Genomic DNA, 25,970 nt, shown 5'->3' with positions numbered 1-25,970 from the left:
CAAAAGTGCTGGAACAATGGATGACAATAGACCAAAAAAAAGTTAACCTGGACCTAACCCTCACAACTTACACAAAAATTAACTCAAAATGGACTACAGGCTTAAATGTGAAACTATAAAACTTTTAGGGAAAAAAATAGGACATAATCCTTGGGACATAGGACTAAGGTGAAAAGTTCTTAGACACACCAAGAGGATAATCTATAAAACTAAAAAAAATTAAGAAATTGGACATCATCAAAATTAAAAACTTTTGCTCTATGAAAGAACCTGTGAAGATTTTTTAAAAACCAGCTACAGACTGAGATAAATTATTTGCAAAACACATATCCAACAAAGGGCCTGTATCTAGAATATACCAAGAACTCAAACTCAAAAGTAAAAAAGAAAAATCCAATTAGAACATGAGTAAAAGACATGAATATACATTTCACAAAAGAGGATACACAGACAAAAAATAAGGACATGAAAAGATGTTCAACATCATTAGCCATCAGGGAAACGCAAACAAATTAAAACTGCAACACACCTACCAGAATGCCTAAAATAAAAAGTAGTAATAATACCAAATGCTGGTTAGGCTATGGAGCAAGTGGATCACTCACACATTGCTGGTGGCAATGTAAAATGGTACAGCCATTCTGGAAAACAACTTGGCAATTTCTTACAAAACTATTAAATAAAAATGCACTTACCATACCACCCAGTAATTGTACCCTCAGGGATTTATCCCAGAGAAATGAAAACATACATTCACACAAAAGCTATTCACAGATATTCACAGCACCTTTCTCAGTAATAGCAAAAAACTAGAAACAATCCAAATGTCTTTCAATGGGATGATTAAACAAATTGTGATGTTATCCATACCATGGAGTACTGTGCAGCAATAAAAAGGAACAAACTACTACTCATATATGCAACAATTTGGATGGATCTGAATGAAAAAAGTTGATCTCAAAAGGTTATTTACTGTATGCCATCTTTTTTTTTTTTTTTTTTTTTTTTTTTGAGACAGAGTCTCACTTTGTTGCCCAGGCTAGAGTGAGTGCCGTGGCATCAGCCTGGCTCACAGCAACCTCAATCTCCGGGGCTCAGCGATCCTACTGCCTCAGCCTCCCGAGTAGCTGGGACTACAGGCATGCGCCACAATGCCCGGCTCATTTTTTGTATATATATTTTTAGTTGGTCAATTAATTTATTTCTATTTTTGGTAGAGACGGGGTCTCGCTCAGGCTGGTTTCGAACTCCTGACCTTGAGCAATCCGCCGGCCTCGGCCTCCCAAAGTGCTAGGATTACAGGCGTGAGCCACCACGCCCGGCCTACTGTATGCCATCTTTATGACATTCTTAAAATAACAAAATTAGGGAAATGGAAACTGAATTAGCTATTATTGTCAGGGCCTATGCATAGGGAACGGGTGGGTGTGGATATAAAGGGACAGCAGAAGGGAGCCCTGTGGTGCTGGAACAGTCCTGTATCTTGAGTGTGGTGGTGGTTATTTCAATCTATGAATGTCATAAATGGCACAAAACTCTGCACATACACATGCACACACACACAAACGAGTACAGACAAAACTGGTGAAATACAAGGAAGTCCAGGTAAGACTGGTGAAACTAGAATAATCTCTGTGGATTGTAGCAATGTCAATTTCCTAGTCTTTACCTTGTGCTACAGTTATGCAAGATGTCACCAGTGAGGAAAACTTGGTGGAGGGTACAGGGAACTTCTCTGGACTTTTTGCAACTTCCTATGCATCTGTAAGTACTTCCCAAAAATGTTTAACTAAAAAATAAACAAACTGGATCGGGATGATAATTGTACTATATGAATTTACTAAAAATTATCAAACTGTATACTTTTATAATAGAAGTATTGTGTTGTATAAAATGTACCCCAATAGAGCTGTTTCAAAGATACAATAATCAAACCCTGATATATTTCCCTATTTAAAGTGAATGCTCATATGCAATAGGCTGTTAAGCACAAAACTTTCAAGATTCCTTCAAATCTTTCTGAAGTTCATTTTTTATTTTAGCTGAATTATACTACTAATATAAGTTAGTTTTTCTTTAGAAAGTTTCTTGAAATATTGTACTAATGCTTACTTCCTTTTATTATCTTAAAAGTAGCAAGTCTTTCCTAACAAATTAAAAATACAGATAAAAGGCATCATATGTAACCAAAATGTTTGTACCCCCATATTCTGAAATTAAAAAAAAAGAAAATTGAAAAAAACTCAAAAAAAAAAGAGTACCAACATTAAAATTTGCATATTTACAATTTTCAAATAAAGCAACTCTCTAACTTACAAAAAATATGGGTAACAAAAATACAGCAGTCCATATTTCAGTTAGTTTATTGACCATGAAAGGTGTGTGCCATAAGAAAACAACACATGGAGAGATGGAAACCATAGTAAGCAACTGAGATGCCTGCTCCTCAGAGAGGAAACAGTTTAACTCTGCACATCATCTGTAACAATTTCACACACTTAGGAAAGCCACTAAATAAGCTCCTCAAGCAGATACTTCATGAAAAGCCGTATCTAACCTTAAAGTAACAGCATAGTCCTTCAAAAGTAATTCAATATGCTCCAACGGCTGCACCTACACCACGAAGCTGGGACCTTTTCCTCTAGCGTTCAAAGGCTGCTGTTGTCAGAACTCCTGCCTGGCCAGCCTCCTGACATCATCAACAGATATCAAGTCCCAACACGCCCGCTGTACTGACCCAGGCAATCCCTGCAGAGGAAACATCCCCACCGAGGCCAGGAACAAAGCCTTCCCTGTTCCAGCACCCTTTCTGTAGGGGTTCAGGAGCTGCTGGCTCACATAGCACACTTCTTTATGATTTTGAATCCATACCTTGTTTCTGACTGGTTCTTACATACTGGATTCAGCAACTTCTGTCTTTTCCTAATTATTTTTACTCATAAGGAGGTACTTACTAACAATAACCTAATTTAGGATCCTAGTCCTTGAATTCTTTCCTGGTTCCGCAACTCTAAAATAAGCTTCCAGAGTCCTGCCTTACTCCTGCCTAAGGATCATACAGGCCTGGACAGAGACCACAGAAAAGGCAGCTGCCAGAAGAGAAATGGCCCTGTCATATAGCAAACCTGCAGGGTTCCTATCTGTATTAAACTGGCAGGACTATGCAACAGGAAAATTAACTAGGAAATAGGAAGTAGGTTAAGTTAAAATATTCCCACATTTTAACTAAGGTCAAAGTACCAGGGAACTACCACCCTGGCGATTTGAAACTATTAGTGCTTTGCCACGGCTATTTCATCCTTCTACACTGGCATTTTACTGGGATGGCTTATTTCTAAGCATAACATGCAAAATGCCAGCAAAATATGCATTTTTCCCATGTCTATCAATTTTTTAAAAAAGGAAATCTAAGATTCTGCTCAATTTAACCTTCAACCTTAACAAAGATATCTCAGCAATTTAAGGAAGGACTGGACCAATGAATTACATTTCTAACATTTATCAATTCCTTCTTGCCTGTTTGTCAACTTCTTTCAGACAATGGAAGATTCAGACCCGGACAAACTAACCGGACTGCTGTCTTTTTATTATGGTCGAAATAAAATATCACAAAAGTTAAATTTCAAATTAAATATATGGTGTTTAACCTAACTCAGATTTAAGAATGAAACTCTTTCCAACCCTTTTCTACTTGCTCAATATTAAAATATGTACAAAAATCTATCAGTTATGGAAAACCTCTACTACAACCACAAACTTTCAGAATTCCTTTACATGAGGTGGAATGAAACACAACTTAGCACACAGGCAGTGTAGACTTGGATCCTCAACGTAAGCCTCCGGGCTAGTAGCACATATGATACACCTGTGTTGGGAGAAGCACTAAGCTGCACAGACAGCTGCTTGCCACTTGCCAGCACACAGTGGATAGTCAATACATACTAACTACTGTTATTAGGACCATTGTTTTATTAAAAAATAAAAAGACATTCAAACCCCAAATTTTATAAGAAGTGGCAGAATAGTTCTAGCTTTATAGAAGTGGAAATATTATGTCATTAAGTATGAAATGTCCGATTTCCTTAAGTAGTCAGTTTGACAGTTGTTATCTGACATTTTACTTTGACACTTCTTGGAGGGTTTTTTTTCCCTGTTGTGAAGGTAAATCCTCAAGTCTTTCAAACACAGTTTGGGCTTGTGATTATTTTTCAAATTTTTTTTAGAGTAATTTTTGTGACACCATGATAGCTCAAAAATTCATGTTATTTTTTAATATAAGATCCATCACGGAACTAATGCAGTGCAGACAGCTGAAAATATCATCGAAGTTGTTTGGGAATGATGTGGCTAATGAATGCACAGTACATCGATGGTTTGAGAAGTTCCATTCTGGTGATTTTAATTTGGAAAGCAAGTCATATGGGTGACCTAAGACCAAGGTGGATAATAATGAGCTGAAAGGTGTAGTGGAAGCAAATCCGTTGTCTCAACCTATGCATCATCAGCAAGGTTTGACATTACTATACCAACAATATTGGAACATTTTGAAACAAACTGGCAAGGTAAAGAAGCTGGATTGATGGGTTCTGCATGAATTAAACAAGCTCGTCTCAAAGCTTGCCTTTCTTTGCTGTCACAACATAAAGGCAAACAATTTCTATACCATATTGTTATGTATGATGAAAAATGGATTCTTTTTAACAACTACAAGCATTCAGCACAATGGCTGGATAACAAGGAAGTGTTAAAACACAGTCCAAAACCGAATATTCACCAGAAAAAAAGATAATGGTGTCTGTTTGGTGGTCCAGCACTGGCATTATCCACTACAGCTTCATGAAACCTGGTCCATCGATTACAATGGATGTCTACTGCAACCAGCTGGAGAAATAATGAGGATGCTTGCAATTAAGCAGACTGGTCAATAGAAACAGGCTAATCCTCTTGCAATATCGCAAAAAACAATGCTGCTTAAACTACAGAGGCTAGAATTGGAAACTCTGTCATCCACCATATTCACCAGACCTTGCACCAACTACCACTTCTTCCAGGCTTTGGACGACCACTTCATGCAAGGAAAAATATTCAATTCGCAACAAGCTGTGGAAAATGCGTTTTGCGATTTCATGGCCACTCACTCTCCAGGCTTCTCTGCCGCTGACATAAACAAGCTACCATTAAAAAGGCAAAACTGTGTCTATAGGTTAGGCGCATACTTGGATTAATTGTACTGCTTCTCGTTTGAGATATAATAAGCTTTTGATTTGAAATTGGACATTTCATATTTAATGACATAATAATTTATGCCATATAAAAAGTAAAAATATGTAAGTTTTAAGAAATATTAGTCTCTCCTAATATTAAAATAAAACTGGTTACACTTCTAAAATATCAGTAAATAACCCCCAAATTAATTGCAAATACTTCTGATTTAATATATCCCCATTCATAAGTCATTATATGCATGATATTTTTTTCCTGAGATTCTTATTACTATGGTTTTTCCCCACCAAAACTCGTGTTGAAATTTGATGCCCAATGGGGCACTGTTAGGAGGTGGGCCTGGTGGGAGGTGTTTGGGTATGAGGGTGGATCCATCATGAATAGATTAATGCCCCTCCCCATGGGGGGTGAGTGACTTCTGGCTCCTGCAAGAATGAACTAGGTGCTAAGAGAGAGGATTGTTAAAAAGAATCTGGCTTTCTTGGTTTCTCTCTCTTGTTTTCTCTGGCCATGTGATCTCTTTGCACACACTCACCCCCCTTCCACTTTCTGCCAGGAGTTGAAGCATTCTGAGGGCCTAACAGCTGGCCAATCTTGAACCTTCTAGCCTCCAGAATCATGAGCCAAACACACCTCCTTTCTTTATGAATTACCCAGCCTCAGGTATTCTGTTATAGCAACACAAAATAAACTAAGACAATATGAACCTCTATGCTTTAGAGCAAACTTTTAAACATAAAAATTAAAAGGCACCAAGTGAATGGTCATAACATGCTAAATGGTCATAAAATCCAACTGTGAGAACCAGGTGTGATGACATGCAGCTGTAGTCCCAGCTACTTGGGAGGCAGAAGCGGGAGGATCCCTAGAGCCCAGAAGTTCAAGACCAGCCTGGGCAATATAACAAGACCACATCTCTTAAAATAAAATCATCCAACTGTTCACCCTACCGTCCAACCCACTCAGACTACCTACATTTAAAAATACAATCTCTTGAGGATTAAGGACAAAAAACTAAGACCCATGCTTGCTTTGGCAGCACATATACTAAAATTGGAATGATACAGAGAAGATTAGCATGGCCCATGAAAAAATTAAAAAATAAGAAAAATAAGAAAAAATTAAGACCCACTACTTGTACAAGTTACAAGCCAACTCTACTTTCTGGCATTGTCAGAGCCTATCCTTGAGCATAGTACCTTTTTTTCTCTCATGCTGTCAGCCTGCACGGTTTCCAGGCGAGATTTAAAGTGTTCACAATCCATTTTCAGCTGCTCTAATTCTTGCTCTTTCCTTTCCAGGTCTAGAAAAAAAAGACATAAAAATACTCAAGATATTTCAAATCACTAATCTCTCCTAAGCATCTATTTTGCCCGATCTTTTTGTAGTAAAACCTGTACTGATTTCTTAGGTAGTTAACATTTGAATTTCTGATTTCTAACTGGTCCTTGAGTAACCAATATTGTAAAAGTCTAGTTTTTTAAGTTCTTATCAGTTTCTGGCCCACAGCAGAAAGGACTCTTTTTGGTTGTTTTCTGTTTAGTTTTTAAGGCCTTATTTTACTGCCAGACTTGTACTCAAGGCTTCAAGAAAATGTGTTACTTAAAGGACCGAAGGCAGAGCTGAGAAGCCTGACTGTCTCATGGCATAGGCTTGTATCTGCTCCATAAAAAGCAGAAGGCAGCTCCCTGAGTAGATAGTGCCAGCACAGGCTGGTTCACAAAGCTAGTCTCACCAACTGGCAGACTGACTCAATGGGAACAACTGCAGTAGTAGTCAGTCAATGGAGGAGGGAAAGCGGCAATGTTCAGACAAGAAAATGCTACAGTGCAAGGGTGGGAACTACACAATACTTCCTCTCCACCGGACTCATTTGGTTAATGAGTCCAATGACCCACAAAAATCCCAAAAGAAATCCAAATCAATAAATTAACCAAAAGTATTACCAACTTTAAATTAAAAATATTATGTTGCAGAAATACATTCAAAAAAATCAAATACACAATTCAAATTTTTTTAAGTGCTTGATCTCATCAAGGGCTGAGAACTCATCAATTTTTATGCCAACACATACCAAGATTTGAGAGTGCTAAGAGCTAATGGTATAACTTTTCTGACTAAAGTAGCAATGCTTTAGGACCACAATTCTCAAATTTTAGTGTAAATCAGTATCACCCAGAGAAATTGATAAAACAGTCGTTAGGCCCCGCGCCATGAGTTTCTGATTTAGTGGGGGGGGGGGGGGGGTAGGCCTAAGAATGTTCCTTTCTAACAAGTTTTCAGGTGAGGCTGATGCTGCTTATCTGAGCCCACACTTTCAGAAATGCTTCAGGGCAATAGTCTGGTCTCTCATCACTAACAAAATTAAATGAACATACAACACACAATCAGCACAGCAAATGGGGGAACTGGCCGAAGGAATGTGAAAGAGCAAAAAAAAAGGGGGGGGGTTGATGAGTGCAAGAGCCTCAAAGAGCCAGAGTCCTGGAAATAGAACATTACTCCACCCTAGTGGAGAAAACACTCACAGACACTCCTCTACTTAGATTGAAAAAAAAGGGGGTGGAAGTGGGGCTTTAGAACTCTGGGTCCAAGAGGGCACGGGAAGCTCCAAGAAACTTGTGGGGACTGCCTAAAACTACATGAGTATCCCAAAAGCTCTGGAAGAAGAGATAAAGGGAGTCTCTAAGTTTTTTACAGACTCTTTGCTCTAGAAAGATTAGAACCTTAAAGGTAAGAGACCAGCTAGAGATTATAAAATTGGCTGGCAAAGCTTCTCCTAAAATGTGTTTCTTAAAAATCAGAGCACGGCCGGGTGCAGTGGCTCACACCTATAATCCTAGCGCTCTGGGAAGCCAAGGCGGGAGGATCGCTCAAGATCAGGAGTTCAAGACCAGCCTGAGCAAGAGTGAGACCCCATCTCTACTAAAAAATAGAAAGAAATTAGCTGAAAAACTAAAAATATATATAGAAAAAAATTAGCCAGGCATGGTGGCACATGCCTGTAGTCTCAGGTACTCGGGAGGCTGAGGCAGAAGGATTGAGCCCAGGAGTGTGAGGTTGCTGTGAGCTAGGCTGATGCCAAGGCACTCTAGCCCAGGCAACAGAGCAAGACTCTCTCCAAAAAAAAAAAAAAAATCAGAGCAAAGTAATTTCTGACTACTTATTCTTTCTTAAATCAGAGTTTTCTTTTCTGCTCTTATAAGAAATACTGTGCCTCCACATGACTTTTACTGGAATTCTTTGGCCACCCAAGATCAACTACCAAGCACTATCCTTTAAAAACTAGGGCCAGGCATGGTGGCTCACACCTGTAATCCTAGCACTCTGGGAGGCCGAGGCGGGCGGATTGCTCAAGGTCAGGAGTTCAAAACCAGCCTGGGCAAGAGTGAGACCCCATCTCTACTATAAATAGAAAGAAATTAATTGGCCAACTAATATATATAGAAAACATTAGCCGGGCATGGATCGCTTGAGCCCAGGAGTTTGAGGTTGCTGTGTGCTAGGCTGACGCCACGGCACTCACTCTCTAGCCTGGGCAACAAAGCAAGACTCTGTCTCAAAAAAAAAAAAAAAAAAAGAAAAGAAAAAAAACAAAGTTGCATATTTTAACAGTATTAAATGAAAAGATGTTGTTTTTTGTTTGTTTGTTTGTTTGTTTTTTTGAGACAGAGTCTCACTTTGTTGCCCAGGCTAGAGTGAGTGCCATGGCGTCAGCCTATCTCACAGCAACCTCACACTCCTGGGCTCAAGCGATCCTTCTGCCTCAGCCTCCCGAGTAGCTGGGACTACAGGCATGTGCCGCCATGCCCGGCTAATTTTTTTGTATATATATTAGTTGGCCAATTAATTTCTTTCTATTTATAGTAGAGACGGGATCTCGCTCTTGCTCAGGTTGGTTTCGAACTCCTGAACTCAAATGATCCGCCCGCCTCGGCCTCCCAGAGAGCTAGGATTACAGGCGTGAGCCACTGCGCCCGGCCAAAAGATGTTGTTTTTAATGGTGTGAAAAGATATTTATATATACACACACATTATAATCATATAAAATACATACCACCTATGTCATAAAGAGAAACAAAATGAAAAAAGGAACTAAGATGAAATTATCTGTGCTTTAACATTTTTTCTTTGCATTTGACTTAAATCTTGCTTCTATAATTAAACTATATAGTACTCAAAGATGATAAAGAAGATAGGAAATTATACCTCTACAAGCCTTATCATGTGATCATGATCGGGTGCAGTGGCTCGATAAGTGATAAGATGCATGATCATCTTATCATGTGTAGGAATTTTGACAACCTAAAAGACTCTCTTTCACTATGGCAATTTCATAATCTCTTGCTCTATGCGGTTGTATGCAACCTTAGTGTAAGTTAGCATATCAAAGGGACAGAGCTAAAACATCCCACTGAACAACAGGCAACCCCACAGAATTCTAGATCTGTGATCAGGGAGGCCACACCCATCCACACTAGGCTCCCATGGTGGGGCATGTGCCTTTCCACTGTGTGAGGCAGCCTCCTTGTGGCCAGATGGGAGCATTGCTGCTGCCTTGTAACAAAACTCCTACTTTGCATCCTCAACTTGGCCCGCTGCATGGTACCTAAAAACACTGAGGGCAGGGATTTTCATCAGTTTTATGCTATATCCCAAATGGCTAGAAAAGTATATGGAACACAGTAGGCATTACATATATATTTACCACACGAATGAATTTCACCTTTTCATACATTCCTTGAACAGACAAAACACATGGCTACTTTGATTATCAGTATGTCTCATTCTTGCATAATGAGAGCATACTGCTTTTGCAATTTTTTTAAAAAAACAGGGACAGAAATAATATAGACCGGACCAGACACAGTAGCTCACGCCTATGATCCTACCACTTTGGGAGGCTGAGACAGGAGGATCACTTGAGGCCAGGAGATAAAGACCAGCCTGAGCAACACAGCAAGACCCCTTCTTTAAAAACAAACAAAAAAAAAAAAAAAAACTTTTTAAATAAAAAAAATTAGCTGGGTGTAGTGGCACATGCCTGTAGTATCAGCTACTCAGGAGGCTGAGGCAGGAGGATCACTTGAGCCCAGTTTAAAGTTGCAGTGAGCTGTGATGATGCCACTGCACTCTAACCCGGGTAACAAGAGTGAGACCCTGAGAAAGAAAAAGAGAAAGAGGAAGCGGAAGCAGAAAGGAAAAAGAAAAGGAAAAGAAAGAAAAAGGAAAAGGAAAAGAAAAGAAAAAGAAATAATATGGGCAGTAATACATTAGAAACAATCTAAATCATAGACCATTTCAATATCTATTTATCTTCTAAAACTACAATCCTTTTTTGATATAGTTTTAATAACATGAGTGACTATCTCATAATACCCAATATAGTTTATTCACAGGGAAGGTCAGAAAACTAAATATGGGCAGGATACAAAGAGCTGTAATTAAAAAGGAGCACTGCTAAAACATTGATTAAAGATATTAAAACTGTACAAAAGGGATCAATTTCTAGCCAGTTCTTTGTCACTTAGTATGTTTATAATAAATCAGCAATTGTTTCATGTTAATATGAAAATATTTCATCAAAACAGTTCAGGAAAGTCTCAAAACTAAAAGGCTTTTTAATAACTATTAACTTTTACCTTCTTAATACACTCTAATAGGTTTAGAAAAGACTTTAGAATAAGCTACTAATGGATTCCATCTTCACTTTAAGCTGAGATTTGGGGAGTGTATTTGTTTCCTGGGGCTGTGGTAACAAAGTACCACAACCTGGGTGGCTTAGAACAACAAGGTATCATCTCACAAGTCTGGAGGCTACAAATCTGAAATCAAGGTGTCCGCAGGGCCACGCTCCCAACTGAAACCTGTAAGGGAAGGATCCTTCTTTGCCAAGTTCATCGTGTGGTAGCCCCAAACATGTCCTGGTTTGTGGCAACAGAAGTCAAATTTCTGCTTCTACCTTCACGGGGCATCCTCCCTGTGTCTCCACATCACCTTCCTCTGTGCACACCTGTGTCTGGGTCCAAATTGCTCCTTTTTACATGAACGGTCACTATGGATTAGGGACCACCATAATGGCCTCATTTAACTTTATTACCTCTGTAAAGACCCTATTTCCAAATAGGTTCTCATTCTGAGGGACTGGGAGCTAGACTGCAACATATCTTTTGGGGCAATACACAACAGTGAGTATTTCAGAACTTCCTAGGGTTCATCACAACTCCCTCTATACACAACCATGAGAACTACATGGGACCATAAAACAGTTTCAGTCGAGAGGCATTACTAACATACTGCAGTGGTTTTCAAACCTCACTGCTAAGAACCCAAGAGTACCACTGGAATGACTACAGCTCTGTAAACATTTAATTAGTAGTATTTCCATTTTACAATGTTTTTTAAAACTTTTATTTGAAAATAATCTCAATTTACAAAACACTGCAGAAATAAAAGTAACACAAAGAACATCCAGATACTCTTTACCCAGACTTCCCTACTGTTAACATCTTGCCACATTTGCTCATCATTTATACCACACATGCTCATACACACATGTGTTCTTCTGAGCCATCTGAGAGTAAGTTACATATACCATGGCCCTTTACACCCTAAGAGTTCAGTGAATATACCCCAAGAATAGGGATAATGTCTTAGGCACCCATTGTATACAGTCATCAATTTCAGGAAAATTAATATTAACACATTAATCTACCACTAACATTCAAATCTTCTATAAGGGCCCCATATTTCCCTTTATAGCATATCTTTTCCTTCAAGTATAGAATTCAGTCTAGGGCCAAGTTTTACAATTAGCTGTTATGTATCTTTATCCTCCTTTAATGTGGAACATGTCTTCTCTGTTATAACATTATATTTTTAGCAATTTAAAAATCAAGACAATACATATGGAAAGACTTCCATTTCCCGCTATGATGGTGATGTGGCAGATCAATCCTTCCATAAAGAATAACTAGAAAAGCTGAATTTAAACAACAAAAAAATCATTTGAAGGTATTTGACAGCTGCTAAGGCAGGCAGGTCTTGAGGACCAAGACCCAGAGGACAGGGAAATATTCCAGTGTGAAGGGGCCCAACATTCTACCCCTCTGGGCTGTCACATTTGATTATGCAAAAGCAGCATAGGCAAAGAGGCAGCAAAGCTAAGCAGAGCATCCAGTCTTCCCTTGGAGCTGGGGAAAACAATGACGTGCAGGGCTGCTATCTCACAGCCAAGACTTAAGGGCAGACCGTGACCCTGGGGAAAATGAAAGCATAAAAAAATGAGCCAACACCAGAACCACTTCTCCCGGCAACAGAGAATTTGTAAGTGGCACCTGAGAAGCTGTGGAGGCAAGCAGTGAATGAAAATAAGCCAAGCTGCCAAGCACAGTTATAATTAGAGTCATGGCACAAGAGAAAGGAAAACTGGAGGTGAAGGCCTGACAAGGTGGAAGGGCTCTGGTTGGCCAAGCTCTCACCTGGACCCCTTGAAGGACTAATGCCCTAAGAGTGAGAACAAATTAGAAACAGGCCAGATGGAAATAAGACTAAAACCAGCTGTGATGAGCTCAATCCCAGACTGGACTAAGGTACACTCTCTTACTCTAGTCTAATTGACTGACAAAAGCCAGAATTTTAAAAATCCTCAGAGAAAAATACCAACACCCAGAGCCTCTTTAAGTTTTCATTTTAAAAAATCCATTAATCAAAAAACAAAAATTACCAGGCCTAACAAGAGGAAAAATAGATAACAGAAGCAGACCCACAAGTGATCCAGATTGGATTTACCAGACACAGGCCTTAAAACAATTATGATTAATGTTCCAAAACTAGGTAACAAGAGAATTTCATCAGATCTAGAATAAAAAAAAAATCAAATGGAAATACAAAAATGAAATACTAATACTAAAAAATTACTTTATAATACTAATAAAAGCTAATAAAGAATCCAGAAACAGATCCACACATATATGGCCACAATGACTTGACTTATGTAAGAATGACTTGCAGTATGGAAGAGGAAGACTGCCTTTCGATAAATGGTGCCACATCCATGGATCACATATGGCTAGTGGCTATTGGAAATACAGACCTGACAGCATGGATTATACAACACCATCATCACTGAAAGTTCTACTGGACAGTGCTGATGGAGGCTATGTACTGGTATACAAATACAAAAGAAACAAATTAACTTTTCTCACTACTAAAGTAAATTTGTTAGTCAAATCTCTCTCTAGTATATCATGGTTGCACTACTTTGTATTACTGCTGATACTTCAGTGACCAAAACAAGGCTGGTTCACAGTATTAACATTTTAAAATATTTATTTAAATTAATTTTAAAGGATTAAAAACTACACAATGTTAACCATTTATGTCAGAAATGAAACAAATTTTGTTTGGTGTCAACATACAAAAATAATCCCAACTCCCCTGAGACTATACCTCGTGGCCACTAAGGTGTCAAGTGGGTTTTTTTTTTAATTACATCATTTAATATCTCAAATGCAACATAATTCATGAAAAGTGTTTTCTATAGGACAATGAAGATTTAAATGGGCTGAATGGCTTTTCTATCATCTTCCTCCAAAATCAACACTTGCCAATTAAGGAAAAGCAAGGAATTGTTACATCTTAGTGATTTAACCATAAAACAAAAATATCTGACTCCTCTGATTTCAAGTTTAAGATCAGTTAAACTGGAAAGCACCCTCATGTTCCCAAGTAAGCTGTTTAAAAACTACCATTTGCAATTCCTTACCTCTGTGATTTATGTCTTTTTCTTACTACTTCACAACCAAAACTAAAAACAGAAATTGGATGCTCAAGATAATAATGCAACTGTCTTCCAAAATACCTTACATTAAATTTTTGTTTTCATCACACCTTCATTGTACCCACTGATTTTACAAGAAAATGTTCTAAAACTGAATCTTTGAAATATGCAGAAAATACAATTTTCATCTATTTTACATATAGAACCACCATGTACTACTATATACAGTTTTACTTTTTTAACAAAAACAGAGTTCTCCTAGTTTAAAACAAATTTTTGACACTCACTGATTCAGTGATAATCCCCTCACTGCTGGATGAATAAAGCACAAGAAGGGATGAGACAAGAGAGAGGGTGTTTTTTTTTTTTTTTTTTGAAACAGAGTCTCACTTTGTTGCCCAGGCTAGAGTGAGTGCCGTGGCGTCAGCCTAGCTCACAGCAACCTCAAACTCCTGGGCTCAAGCAATCCTCCTGCCTCAGCCTCCCGAGTAGCTGGGACTACAGGCATGTGCCACCATGCCCGGCTAATTTTTTCTATATATATTAGTTGGCCAATTCATTTCTTTCTATTTATAGTAGAAACGGGGTCTCACTCTTGCTCAGGCTGGTTCTGAACTCCTGACCTTGAGCAATCCGCCCCCCTCCGCCTCCCAGAGTGCTAGGATTACAGGTGTGAGCCACCGCACCAGGCCAGAGGGTGCTCTTTTATTGAGGACTTACATGGCACTGCTTCACCAAGGTCATCTTGTGCAAGCCTGAAAACACTATGGGTATCCCTATTTTACAAGCAGAAAAACCTGAAACTGGAGGTTACAGACAATGAAGGACAGAACTCGAATTCAAACCTAGGTTTAAAGTTCTTAACACGTTTTCCCAATTCATGAAATGACAGAGTCCAAGCCAGAATCAAGGCTGCTGGGCTGCGAACCGGAGTGCTCTCTTGGTTATTTATACCAAGTGTTTGAGTGGTTCCCCACCATCTGGGTAGGTGCTATTTACTGCAGACTCCCACGAGCTGGGCACTCTGCCAAGCACTTTACAAAGATTATCTCATTTTAAACTTTACCACATCCTATGAGGTAGGCACTATTGTCCCCACTTTGTAGAAGGGGAAACAGACTGAGATACCAGTCAGCGAACAGTGCACAGATAATTCCTGTATCTCCACACTTCCACTGCTGATCCTAAATTATGATGCTGTGTCCTCACTTCATCACCAAGATGAATCACTTCTTCACACACCCCTTCCAGTCTGTCCACACAGCCACACTTCCACACATTAATGGAGTCCAAGACCTTCCATGATGAACCATCTATCATTCACCTTCCACCCAAACCTCAAACCTACCCTGTACTCACATTCAATCATTCCCCTGGAGATGTCATTTTAATTGTTTTGATGTTATTTCCATGTAATAGTTTCCAATTGGCTCTCACCTCAAATTAAAAACAATCCACGATTCTGTCTCCTACAAACTGCACACATTTACCGTGCTCAATTCTGCTATTCCCAATCCTTACTCCACATGGCAACCAGAAAAACTAGCTGATGACCTGCAATCAGTCCTGCTCACTCCTATATGTGACCTTCACACATGCTGCCACCCTAGCCTACAACATCTCCCCTTCTTCTTCAATAAATCATGCCTCTCTCAAATGCTCATTGACTCCCCAAAGTTTCAGGCAACACCTTCCTCAGCATTATTCCAAACCACTACTCACCTTGCCAGTCTCCCAAAAGCAGATGCTGTGCCACAGTCGGAATCACGCCTCACTCAACACTTGACATCCCTCATCCAATTTGTGTCCTCCAGTTACTCCAGCTGGCTCACAAGTTACTTTAAAGCCTAAGCCCAACCAATCAGAATCACCCCTATACTCTAAAAGAAATCTCTGCTAGGTGCAGTGGCTCACGCCTATAATCCTATTACTTTGGGAGAATAAGGCAGGAGGACTGCTTCAGGCCAGGAGTTTGAGACCAACCTAGACAAACATAGAAAGACCCTCTCTCTACAAAACAAAAAATTGTTTTGTGGGTTTTTTTGGGTTGTTTGTTTTTTGTTTTTGTTTTTAAGACAGAGTCTCGCTCTGTCACCCAGGGTAGAGTGCAGTAGCATCACTGTAGCTCACTGCAAACACCAACTCTGGGCTCAAGTGATCCTCCTGCCTGAGCCTCCTGAGTAGCTGGGATTCAGAAGGGGTCCTCAAACTTTTTAAACAGGGGGCCAAGTTCACTGTCCCTCAGACCATTGGAGGGCCAGACTATAGTTTTAAAAAACCTACAAACAAATTCCTATGCACACTGCACATCTTATTTTAACAAACAGGCAAAAACACCCGCATGTGGCCCACAGGCTGTAGTTTGAGGACACCTGGACTACAGGCACATGCTACCTAATTTTTCTATTTTTAGTACAGACTGGCTCTTGCTCTTGCTCAGGCTGGTCTCGAACTCCCAAACTCAAGCAATCCTCCTGCCTCAGCCTCCCAGAGTGCTAGGATTACAGGTGTGAGCCACCATGCCCAGCCTACAAAATTTTTAAAAATTATCCAGGGCAACTCCAACCTGGGCAACAAAACAAGACCCTGTCTCTAAAATAAAAGAGCAGCAGCAGCGGCCTCTCAAATCAGGCATACAGCTCCCCTCTACTCCTTCCCTGCCGGCATTCATGCCTACCTTCAGGTTGTCCCTTATCAATGCTTAAGATGGGAGGCACACACCAACATCTAGAAGGAAAAGGAGCACACACCGGTCAAAGCCAAGAACTCTGTTAGACCGCAGGGCTGGTGGGAGGGTGGAGAAATCAGCTATGTCAAACAGCTCTTGCTGCCACAATGTAACCCTCAGACTTCCTCTGTGGGGCTCCATTCTTAGAGCCATGGCCCACATGATTTGACATGTGAAGACAGGCCCCTTGGAAGGCCCTGGGAGGGCCATCGGGTCTAAGTCTTATAAAAAGAAAAGAGGGAGAATTTGTGTTTTCCTTCACAGTACCCAAATGGTAAGAACTCCAGAGTCAAAATTAGATGACAAGTGCCTTAGGAGGCCATCTTTCAGGCCAAGCCTTGGGCCACCTCACATTCAAAGTTCACAGGAACCCTCCCCTACAGCCACCCCCACCCACTGTGATCCTCTCTTTCTCTAAACACCAAGTTTCCTGTAGCACATGTTAGTCTCATGATGGCACAATTCAGAAAGAAGAGCATGTAGAGACAGTAGGGTGTACCTTAAGGACCAAATATTAAGGCAGGCAGAGAAAATAATGGTAGGCAGAGTCAGGGGCCCTGCACTCCCGCCAACTTATAAAGTAAAACAGGAATAAAACTATGTTGTCTGAAGCAGCACAGGGTGCTGGGACAACATCTAGTAGGAAGATAGATGGTAACCAGACAGATTAGACAGCAACTCTGGGCCAACCATGTGTCCAGTATAAAGCCTTTTAAGCTATGATATGGTTTTGTTTTCATTTTTGGGTGGTTGTAGGTTTGGGTGATATTGTTTTTGGTCTTTATCCTAAAAGCAAGAAGCTGTTGAAGTTAACCAGGGGACTAGCATGATCGGACTGAACTGTTACAAATAATTCAGGCTACCGCGCATCAAAGGGACTAGAGAGTGGCAGTGAGTGGACCCTGCCAAGACAAGGCGGGACACAGCAGTGGAGGCAGAAGCAAGCTGAAGATTCAGAAGGCATCAATGAGGTAAAACACACAGGACTTACTGGTGGGCAGGCTTGAGGATGAGCAGTGAGGAGAGACATGTAACAAAGACCCCTGGGTCTCTAGTCTGGGTGGTGGTGCTCTGAGAGGCAGGCCAGCATGAGATGGGGGCAGAGAATGGGTACCATGAGTCAGATATGACTACAGAGTAAAAATTAGCTTGCTCTGAGAAAGTGAAAATCTGTCCTGCCATTTGTCAGCTGGGATAACAGACACAGATACAGCCAGCTGCCAAGTTAACAGAAAATATGTCTCCCAAGGACACTGCAACTGTAAAGTGTCATAATGACCTCTTCTTGAGTAACTGCTGACTTCTTACTTACTAAGAAACCTTATTCTGTAAAATCCCAGACTCTTGGAAATTTTGCTGTTTGAAATTATACCAGTAAGAAGGAAACATCCCACTCTTACCTGCAGGATGTAAGTCACTATGACACAGAGGAACAGCTTTGATTTCCAGCCAACTGCAGAGCTTTAAATAAGAGATTTTTAGACACAGTGTTCCACGTCTATTTGGGCTTTATAGTTTTCAAGGAAACAGGACCTGGGCCGACTTCAGTCAGACTTGACACTGACCCCTTTACACACAACTCTACTTTGTGCTGTGCCCATCAAAACACTGCTGCATTTACACTGCACCTAGATTCCACCCTGCCCCCAAGTCCTATAACAACTCTATCCTTCTCTTTGTTTGGTGAGATGTCTCACAGTTCCCTGTGGTGTGTAGCCTCCCCATTGCAAAGAGCCATAAACTTGACTTTGTCAGACTCTGAGTCTGTTCCTAGTGATCTTAGACTATAGGCTGGGACATTTAGAATTTGAAACGACCATGAAACAAGCAGGAAGAAATGCCAAGTAGGAGTCAGACACCGGGCCCTGAGCTTGCAGGAGAGTTTAGGGCTAGAGATAAATCCAGCAGCCACTGGCATCAAGATAGTAACCGAAGCTATGAGTGTGTATCAAATTGCCTAGGGAGAGGCCATGCGTGGGGCAAGAAGGGAGCCTAGGCCTGAGCCTCCAGCAACTGCACTGCGTGAAGGCTACTAAGAAGAGAAGGATAAGTCAGCAAAGGAGACTGAGAAGAAAACACCAGAGAGATCAGTGGGAAAAGTTGCGACTACAAAGTACAGGGAAGGCCAGAGCTAGGAGGCAAGGTCTCCCAAAGTCTGATTTTGATCAAGTCATCACAGATTCATTTGTGGCCCTCACTTAGTTTGATTTTGACAGAAGGACTGATCTCTAAAGATTGACTCATGCTCACTCACGCATAAGACCCTGATGTATTTTTCCAATGCCAAGTAGTTTACAGTGAGAAATATAATCAAAACAACAGGCTGACATACTCTGCTACGGGGCAGCACTTTCCTAAAGATAAATGCACAAGGAATGAGTAATTATTCTCAGAAGTTGATGGAAAAGCATGAGATCAGAATTAGGGAAATTAAGAAGTCAGTGACCTGGTGCTTTGGCAACCAAAGCACATCCAGCAGGAAACAGAAATCAACCAGGATGTTGAGACTTTACAGAAGGTAGAGCAGGGATAAGGGAACCAACAAGGGATGGTAAAGCACCAGGGACTAGCAACAGCCCTACGGCTAAAGCGCAGGGAGAGAAAATAGCCTTCCTCAAGTCAGCGAGAGCTGGGACTGTAAAGGAGGACTTCCAGGTGGAAGCCCTAGTTGTGGAGTGATGCAGCTACTGCCAGAGAATAGCAGCAGAGCAGGGAAGGAGCATGAGGAAACACCCACACCTCTCTCTCCACCCAGCAATGCCTTCCCTTGGTGGGCCCCACTGGCAGCCAGTACAGGAAGAAGAGAACCCCATCACTAGAAGTCCACCTCCCAGAGCACACAAGGGAGAGGAGAGGAAAGTGGATCTGAGTACTCCAAAGACAATATACACAGGGCAGGGCTCTACGGTAACCATGAGCATTCTCCCTTCTAACTGGATACGTCCGGCCCACTGACCAGAGCCTCAAGCAACTGACTACCTGAAGGCTGTTAAGCACAGAAGGATAAATCAACAAAGGAGACTGAGAAGGAATCACCAGAGAGATCAATGGGGATAGGCCAGGGGGAAGGCTGGGGAAGGCCAGGGCTGTGAGACAAGGTCTCCCAAAGTCTGACTTTAATCAAGTCATCACAGATTAATTTGTGGCCCTCACTTAAGCAAGAAACTTGCATTCTTGAATTAACTTGCCATAACTAGAGCTATAACCACTACCTCAGCACCCTGGATGCACCTTTTCTAGAAGCCACACAGAGACAGCTAACGTCACATGCAATGCGGTGAATTAGCCTTAACCATCAACAGCTGATTTGGTTGTAATTCAGCCTCAATCAGGCAAGTGCTGAATCAACCTCAGACTATCCCCAAGAATTTCAATAGGCTCCTAGGCTGGTATCTGACATAATGGTTCAGCTCAGATCTCAAAAATCTGCATGGACAAGTCCTAGCAAGCCTAAATTTAAATCAGTATTAGAAACTGGCCTTGCCTGTCCCCCTAGAGATCCAGGTGTGTCTACAGATACAGTTAACTCCATGCAAGGCTTCCACATGGTGAAATCCTTAACTTACACAAGAAAAGACAATTTTTAGAGTAGAGCTTTTCAGTTATCCAAAGTATAAAATTCTTCTGGCAGTGAAGAGAGCGGGAGGGAAAGAGAAGCCGGTACTAGACACACAGAAAGGCTGCAACCTTGCCTCCACCACCAACTCATATATGTCCAAGTCACCCATTTGAGAGGACCTCCCTTTCTTAGGTTCTATCTGACTCTCCCAAATGTAATTATAAGGACGGTAACGGAACCTTAAAATTTGTTTACAATTCATTTACAGTTATTTACCTAAGGTAAATCTGCTAGAACAGATTACTATTACCACCAATGACTGCTAAAATGAAATAAGACTCACTTGTTTCTACAATCTTTAATTTCTGGAAGCTTTCTAGTACCTCCCCATTTAGTATTCTTGGTAAGAAGTCCCGTATTTGCATCACTTCAGTGGTCAGCCGCTCCAGGTCTTTCTTTCTGACTTTAACAAATTCTTCTTTAGCTCCCATGTGCTAAAAGAACAATCAGATCTTAAGATTACATTTCCCTTCATGTGACTAAAACAGCCCAAGTCAATTTGCTTCCTTTTCAGTCACGCCTCTTGTGTTCATCGTTTTAAAAAGCATGCCTCCGCCGCCGGGCGCGGTGGCTCACGCCTGTCATCCTAGCACTCTGGGAGCCCGAGGCAGGAGGATCGTTTGAGCTCATGAGATCGAAACCAGCCTGAGCAAGAGACCCCATTTCTACCAAAAATAGAAAGAAATTAATTGGTCAACTAAAAATCTATATAGAAAAAATTAGCTGGGCATGGTGGCGCGTGCCTGTAGTCCCAGCTACTCGGGAGGCTGAGGCAGGAGGATCGCTTGAGCCCAGGAGATTGAGGTTGCTGTGAGCTAGGCTGACGCCACGGCACTCACTCTAGCCTGGGCAACAAGTGAGACTCTGCCTCAAAAAAAAAGAAAGAAAGAAAAGAAAAGAAAAGAGTCAGCTTTACTGGACTCCTACTAGGTGTGCCAAGCCCCCTGCCGGTCGTCTCGCCTAACATTCTCGCCGACCCTCCGAGGTTGTCCACAGCAGACACTGGGGCGCGGGCACGGCGACTTCCCCAGCGCAGCACTAAGGGCAGAACTGGGACTTGAACCCGGATCTGGCTCTAAATCCCAAGCGCCTTCTCCCACGCTGAAGGCAATGGAAAAATCTGTGGAAACCTGGCACTAAGTCCCAAAGCAGGTGACGGGGCCCTTCTGAGGAGGGCTGGCTCCGGGAGGGCACGGAGAGAGGAATGACCCCTCGTTAGCCACGCCGCCGGCCCCCGCCACCGCCCCCAGACCCGGCCCCGCGGAGGTCGCCTCCCGCCGGGGCCCAACCCACGCTGGACCGCGCGGAGGTCGCCGGGCCTCCCCACCACGCGACGGCGGCGGCCGTTTCCCAGCGCACTGTGCGAGGCCCTGAGGGGAGCTGAGGGAAAGGCGACAATTCGGACACCAGGCGGTTGCCAGGGCCGCCTCACTGACCCAGCAGGTCTCCTCGGCGACGCCCGCCTCGCCCATGGCCGCGGCGGCTCCGGCTCGGTGCGCCTGCGCGGCAACGCGCCCTCTGACCCCTTACGCCAGAAAGCGCGGGAACGCGTACACGCGAGGAGCGGGGCGGGGGAGGGGAGGAAGGATCCGAACGGACAGCCGCGAGGCTCAAACCTCGTAGAGTTTACGCAGCATTTTCGGTCTCGGGGACAAGGGTGGCTTCGGCAAGGTCCGCTTCGGCTCTCCTGGCTTGGTCGTGGTTTGAAACTTGTCCACTGCGAAGCAGAAGGAAAGTGAGACCCTGGTGCAAATGGCAAATAAGTCGAATCGGTTCCTGTTAGGCGAGGAACGCGGGCCTAAGGGGGACGGCGCGTCAACAGGGCACCTGGGGAGGCCAGGTAGCTGCGTGCAGGAAGGAAGGCCTCCCCGGAAGGGACCGGCACAGTTGGGGGAATGATTCCGTGTTTGCTGGCGGAGCGGGGCGACTGCGAACAAATGCGTCGTCTTCAGGAGACGACGCTCTAAATACCCTGACTTGACCGCCAAGCCTTATATGCATGCGACACAGTTGCACGCGCACCTCGTAAGCCTGTGCAAATGTAAAAGGTAAAGATCAGATAACCACCCCAAGTTTGGAGGAGCCGCCTAGTCCTTTCGCTTGCCCCCGCCCACCCGCCGAGTCCGCGGGAGACAGAAGAACCCAAAGTCACCGCACGACTGCCAACATTGCCTCCCTCGCTGGCATTAGCAGGCGGGGCGCTGCACACACCCGCCGGGGGCTGCCGGCCGGGACGCGGAGCGGGGGGCAGCGCCTCTGCAGTCGCCCCTCCATCCGCCACGCGGGCCCCGGTGACGGCCTCTCCTCCAGCCTCAACTGCACCTGGGGTCTGCAGGGCACAATTAAAAACTCCTGCCTGGACGTCGCAGGAGCGAGCCGGCCCGAGGACGGGGTTTGTTGGTTGTGCTTAAAGATCCTACACCAGGCCGGGCATGGGGGCTCACGCCTGTAATCCCAGCACTCTGGGAGGGGGGGGGGGCGGATCACTCAAGGTCAGGAGTTCGAAACCAGCCTGAGCAAGAGCGAGACTCTGTTTCTACTAAAAGTAGAAAGAAATGAATTGGCCAACTAAAAAATATATATAGAAAAAAATTAGCCGGGCATGGTGGCGCATGCCTGCAGTCCCAGCTACTCGGGAGGCTGAGGCGGGAGGACCGCTTGCGCCAGCAGTTCGAGGCTGCAGTGAGCTAGGATGGCACCGCTGCACTCCAGCCCGGGTACCAGAGCGAGACCTTGTCTCTGAGAAATAATAAGAAAAAAGATCCTAGGCCATTTACAGCTAGCCCTTCGTCTCTTCCTGGTCAAGACCCACCCTGGCTAACCTCGCAGGCAACGGCCCTGAATTCTGGCAACCCAAAGAGGCGCGGCGCGCGCACCCAAGCCAGGCCGCTCCGCCTGCTGCGGGAGCCACGGCCGCGCTCTCTACCGTACCAGCGCGCGCTGCGAGCCGGCGCCTTTGTGACGCCATCAGCCCGCGCGCGCCGCTGTCTGCGCAGTCGCGGCCGGGGCGGCTCGGCTGCTGCGGCGCGCTCGGCGGCTGGCGGCGCGGCCGGGGATGCTCCAGCGGGCGCGATGGCCCCTGCCATGCAGCCGGCCGAGATCCAGTTTGCTCAGCGGCTGGCGTCCAACGAGAAGGGCATCCGGGACCGGGCGGTGAAGAAGCTGCGCCAGTACATCAGCGTGAAGACGCAGAAGGAGACAGGTGGGCGCCGGCGGCGGTCAGCCGCGCCACATGGCGGGCTAGGGTCGGGGCCGGGGCCGGGGCCGCGGCGGAGCCCACCCGGGCGGGCGGGGGACGGCCGGCGGCTTCCGCTGGCCGTGCAGTGACTCGTGACACCGGCGTGTGCTGTGTGTGTCCGCGCTGGGGGATCCGCTTCCTTCTGTGCCTAGAGCCATCTTGCAGTCGAGGAAACGGGCGCTGAGGGCTCGAGTCAGTTGTGAAAGTCCCCGTGAGCGGGGAGCCGAAAACAGACCCAGGCTTGTCAGATCCCCGAGCCTGCACCTTGAGTCCCTGCGCTCCTCCTGGGTTGCTCCGGCGTCCTCGTCACTGATTCCCGCCTTCCTTTAGCGGGAGAGAAGACGATACCCCTGCCCTCCGGGAACTTCTGGTAGTAAGAGAGGCGGGCGCAGGCGAATAACCTAGAGTTCGTAAATGTAGTAACGGAAATGAAGACCAGGGAATGGAAACAGTGAAGGAGGGAGCTCCCCTAGACAGGCTGTTCCGGGAAGCCCTCCCTAGGGGTGATGTTCAACTGAAATCTAAACGGGGAAGCGAGGAAGCAGGCCACGCAGAGGCAGGAAAGTGTTAGGAGATAAAATGGGAAATGTAGGCAGTGGCAGTTAGTTCACACGGAGCTCTGTATTTGTAGTTTGGATTTTGCCGTTGAAGGATTTCATTTACCTGAGCCAGTATATTTTTTGTAAACCCTTAAGTGAGCGCATAAGATATGAACTACAACGTGTGAAAGAGGTTTTGTGTTGCACTAAGTGAGTTAAGGTTTGATTTAGTTACTGCTGATACTAATATATTTGGAATCTGCTTAAAAGAATAGATAGTATCTCCCCCATTACTGACATTCTCAGTTTGTTTTATTTTAAGGAGAAACCACAAAAGATTACCACAAAAAAAGAAAATACACATTTGTGGGAAATCTGATAGAGGAATGAAGACCAAAATTCCTAACTTCAGTTCTGTTGGGATCACCCTGAGAGATTTCATTTACTGTCATGGTTCCAGGTATCTGGTGTATACTGATGGCTCCTAAACCTAAATTGCTAGTCCAGCCCTTTCCTCCTTTCAGTTCAGATGTGCCCTGCTAGCCCAGCATCTCCACCTGCACCTCGCGTTCAAATGCCAAAAGGTGACTCATTTTCTTCCCCCAACCTGTTCTGTGGTTCTGCTGCTCCTTTGCCACTTGTGCTGTCTTTGGGTTGCTAGTTTCCACCATCCACTCAGACCCCAGCCAGACACATGGGATTGTTCTGGGCTCCTCTCTCTCATTCATGCTCTACCCTGACCCACATCCAGTGTCCCTAGATCCTACTTCCTTCACCTCCTCAAATACTCCACTCTGACCGTAGTCCTTCTTTATCTCACCCGGACTTCTGCACCTCCTTACTCCCTCCCAGATCTCCTTAACTCCATCTACATCCTCCTTGAATCTGTCCTGCACATCCCACCTGATGGTCATCTTCCTGAAACACTATGATCATGTCACCACCTTCCTTGAAATTCAGTGTCTGCAGGTCATGAGCTGTCCTCTGCCTAAGCCCCCACATGCCAGCTTCATGCTCTGTTGACAGAACCATTCATGATTCCTGGTGTATAATACACTATTTCTAACCTCTCTACCATTGCTTCTCATGTTCACTCTGCAAAGAATCCCACCACTTCTTCACTCCCAGCATTCAATTCAGTATCACTTCCTCCAAAAAGCCTTCCCTAGCATCTCACCTCCACTGCTGTAGGATTCGAAAACATCCAGTGTGTCTCTGTTGTGACACCAAGCTACATTGCTTAGCTGGAAGTGGCCGTACATCCAGCCATACAAGGAGTACATCTTAGTGGGGTACAAGAACAGAAGACCAGACGCAATACGTGTGGGGCTGAGATGGACAGACAGAGCCTATGCTCATGCCCCTTTGGAGAGCAGGCCCAGAATCTGCAGGTGCTCAGGTGATGTGGGGCCTGAGGCCAGTCAGTTTATACCTGGGCCTATCTGGTTAGCACCCACAGCACACAGAGTTACCTGTCTTACACCTCTTGTTCATCACGATATCATGTGTGGAGTAGAGTGGGCTTTAAAAAAATAACTGCAGAGTGAATGCCTCAGACAGTGATAATGGGACAAGAAAAAAAGTCTCTAACACAGCTATGCTGTGCCGTATCAAAATAGAAACGCCAGTTTGGAAATAACTTGGCCTGACATTTGACTCTCATTGACAGCCTCAAATTTCTTTGTATCTTATCTTGGGCATAGAAAAGGAAATCTTGAGATTTTCCTGAAACACATAGCTGCCCATCAGCAACGTACATACATAGCTTTGTGATCTTAAAAACAAACTGGAAATCTTGGAACTGCTTAAAGTACCAGAATATTGCTCCTGTGCTTTCACTG

General features: G+C 43.8%; 2 protein-coding genes and 1 pseudogene across 10 annotated transcripts in view; 2 read left to right on the top strand and 1 right to left on the bottom strand.

Annotated features, from left to right (window-relative positions):
- The window catches only part of HSF2BP (heat shock transcription factor 2 binding protein), a 175,582-nt gene extending 152,144 nt beyond the window's left edge, over nucleotides 1-23,438 (bottom strand). For 2 of the 8 annotated variants that reach the window (XM_075999728.1, XM_020284678.2), the window contains exons 1-4: nucleotides 23,284-23,438; nucleotides 21,969-22,095; nucleotides 20,636-20,786; nucleotides 6,423-6,526 (exon numbers count right to left, since the gene is read on the bottom strand). In XM_075999728.1, the coding sequence (XP_075855843.1) occupies nucleotides 6,423-6,526; nucleotides 20,636-20,786; nucleotides 21,969-22,095; nucleotides 23,284-23,438 (537 nt within the window). Of the gene's footprint in view, nucleotides 1-6,422; nucleotides 6,527-16,682; nucleotides 16,733-20,635; nucleotides 20,787-21,482; nucleotides 21,665-21,788; nucleotides 21,867-21,968; nucleotides 22,096-23,164 lie in introns of those variants that run through there. The other 6 variants (XM_012779088.2, XM_012779087.3, XM_012779093.2 and 3 more) reach the window with 6 other exon arrangements.
- Nucleotides 6,247-6,346, top strand: LOC142875146 (uncharacterized; annotated as a pseudogene).
- Nucleotides 23,423-25,970, top strand: part of RRP1B (ribosomal RNA processing 1B) — a 29,873-nt gene continuing 27,325 nt past the window's right edge. For both annotated transcript variants that reach the window (XM_012779084.2, XM_012779083.2), the window contains exon 1: nucleotides 23,423-23,554. In XM_012779084.2, coding sequence (XP_012634538.1) covers nucleotides 23,425-23,554 — 130 coding nt within the window. In that variant the 5' untranslated portion in view covers nucleotides 23,423-23,424. The remainder of the gene's footprint in view (nucleotides 23,555-25,970) is intronic.

The sequence above is a fragment of the Microcebus murinus genome, chromosome 1 (assembly GCF_040939455.1).
Source record: "Microcebus murinus isolate Inina chromosome 1, M.murinus_Inina_mat1.0, whole genome shotgun sequence".
NCBI lineage: Eukaryota > Metazoa > Chordata > Mammalia > Primates > Cheirogaleidae > Microcebus > Microcebus murinus.
This window is presented reverse-complemented; position numbering and strand designations above follow the sequence as displayed.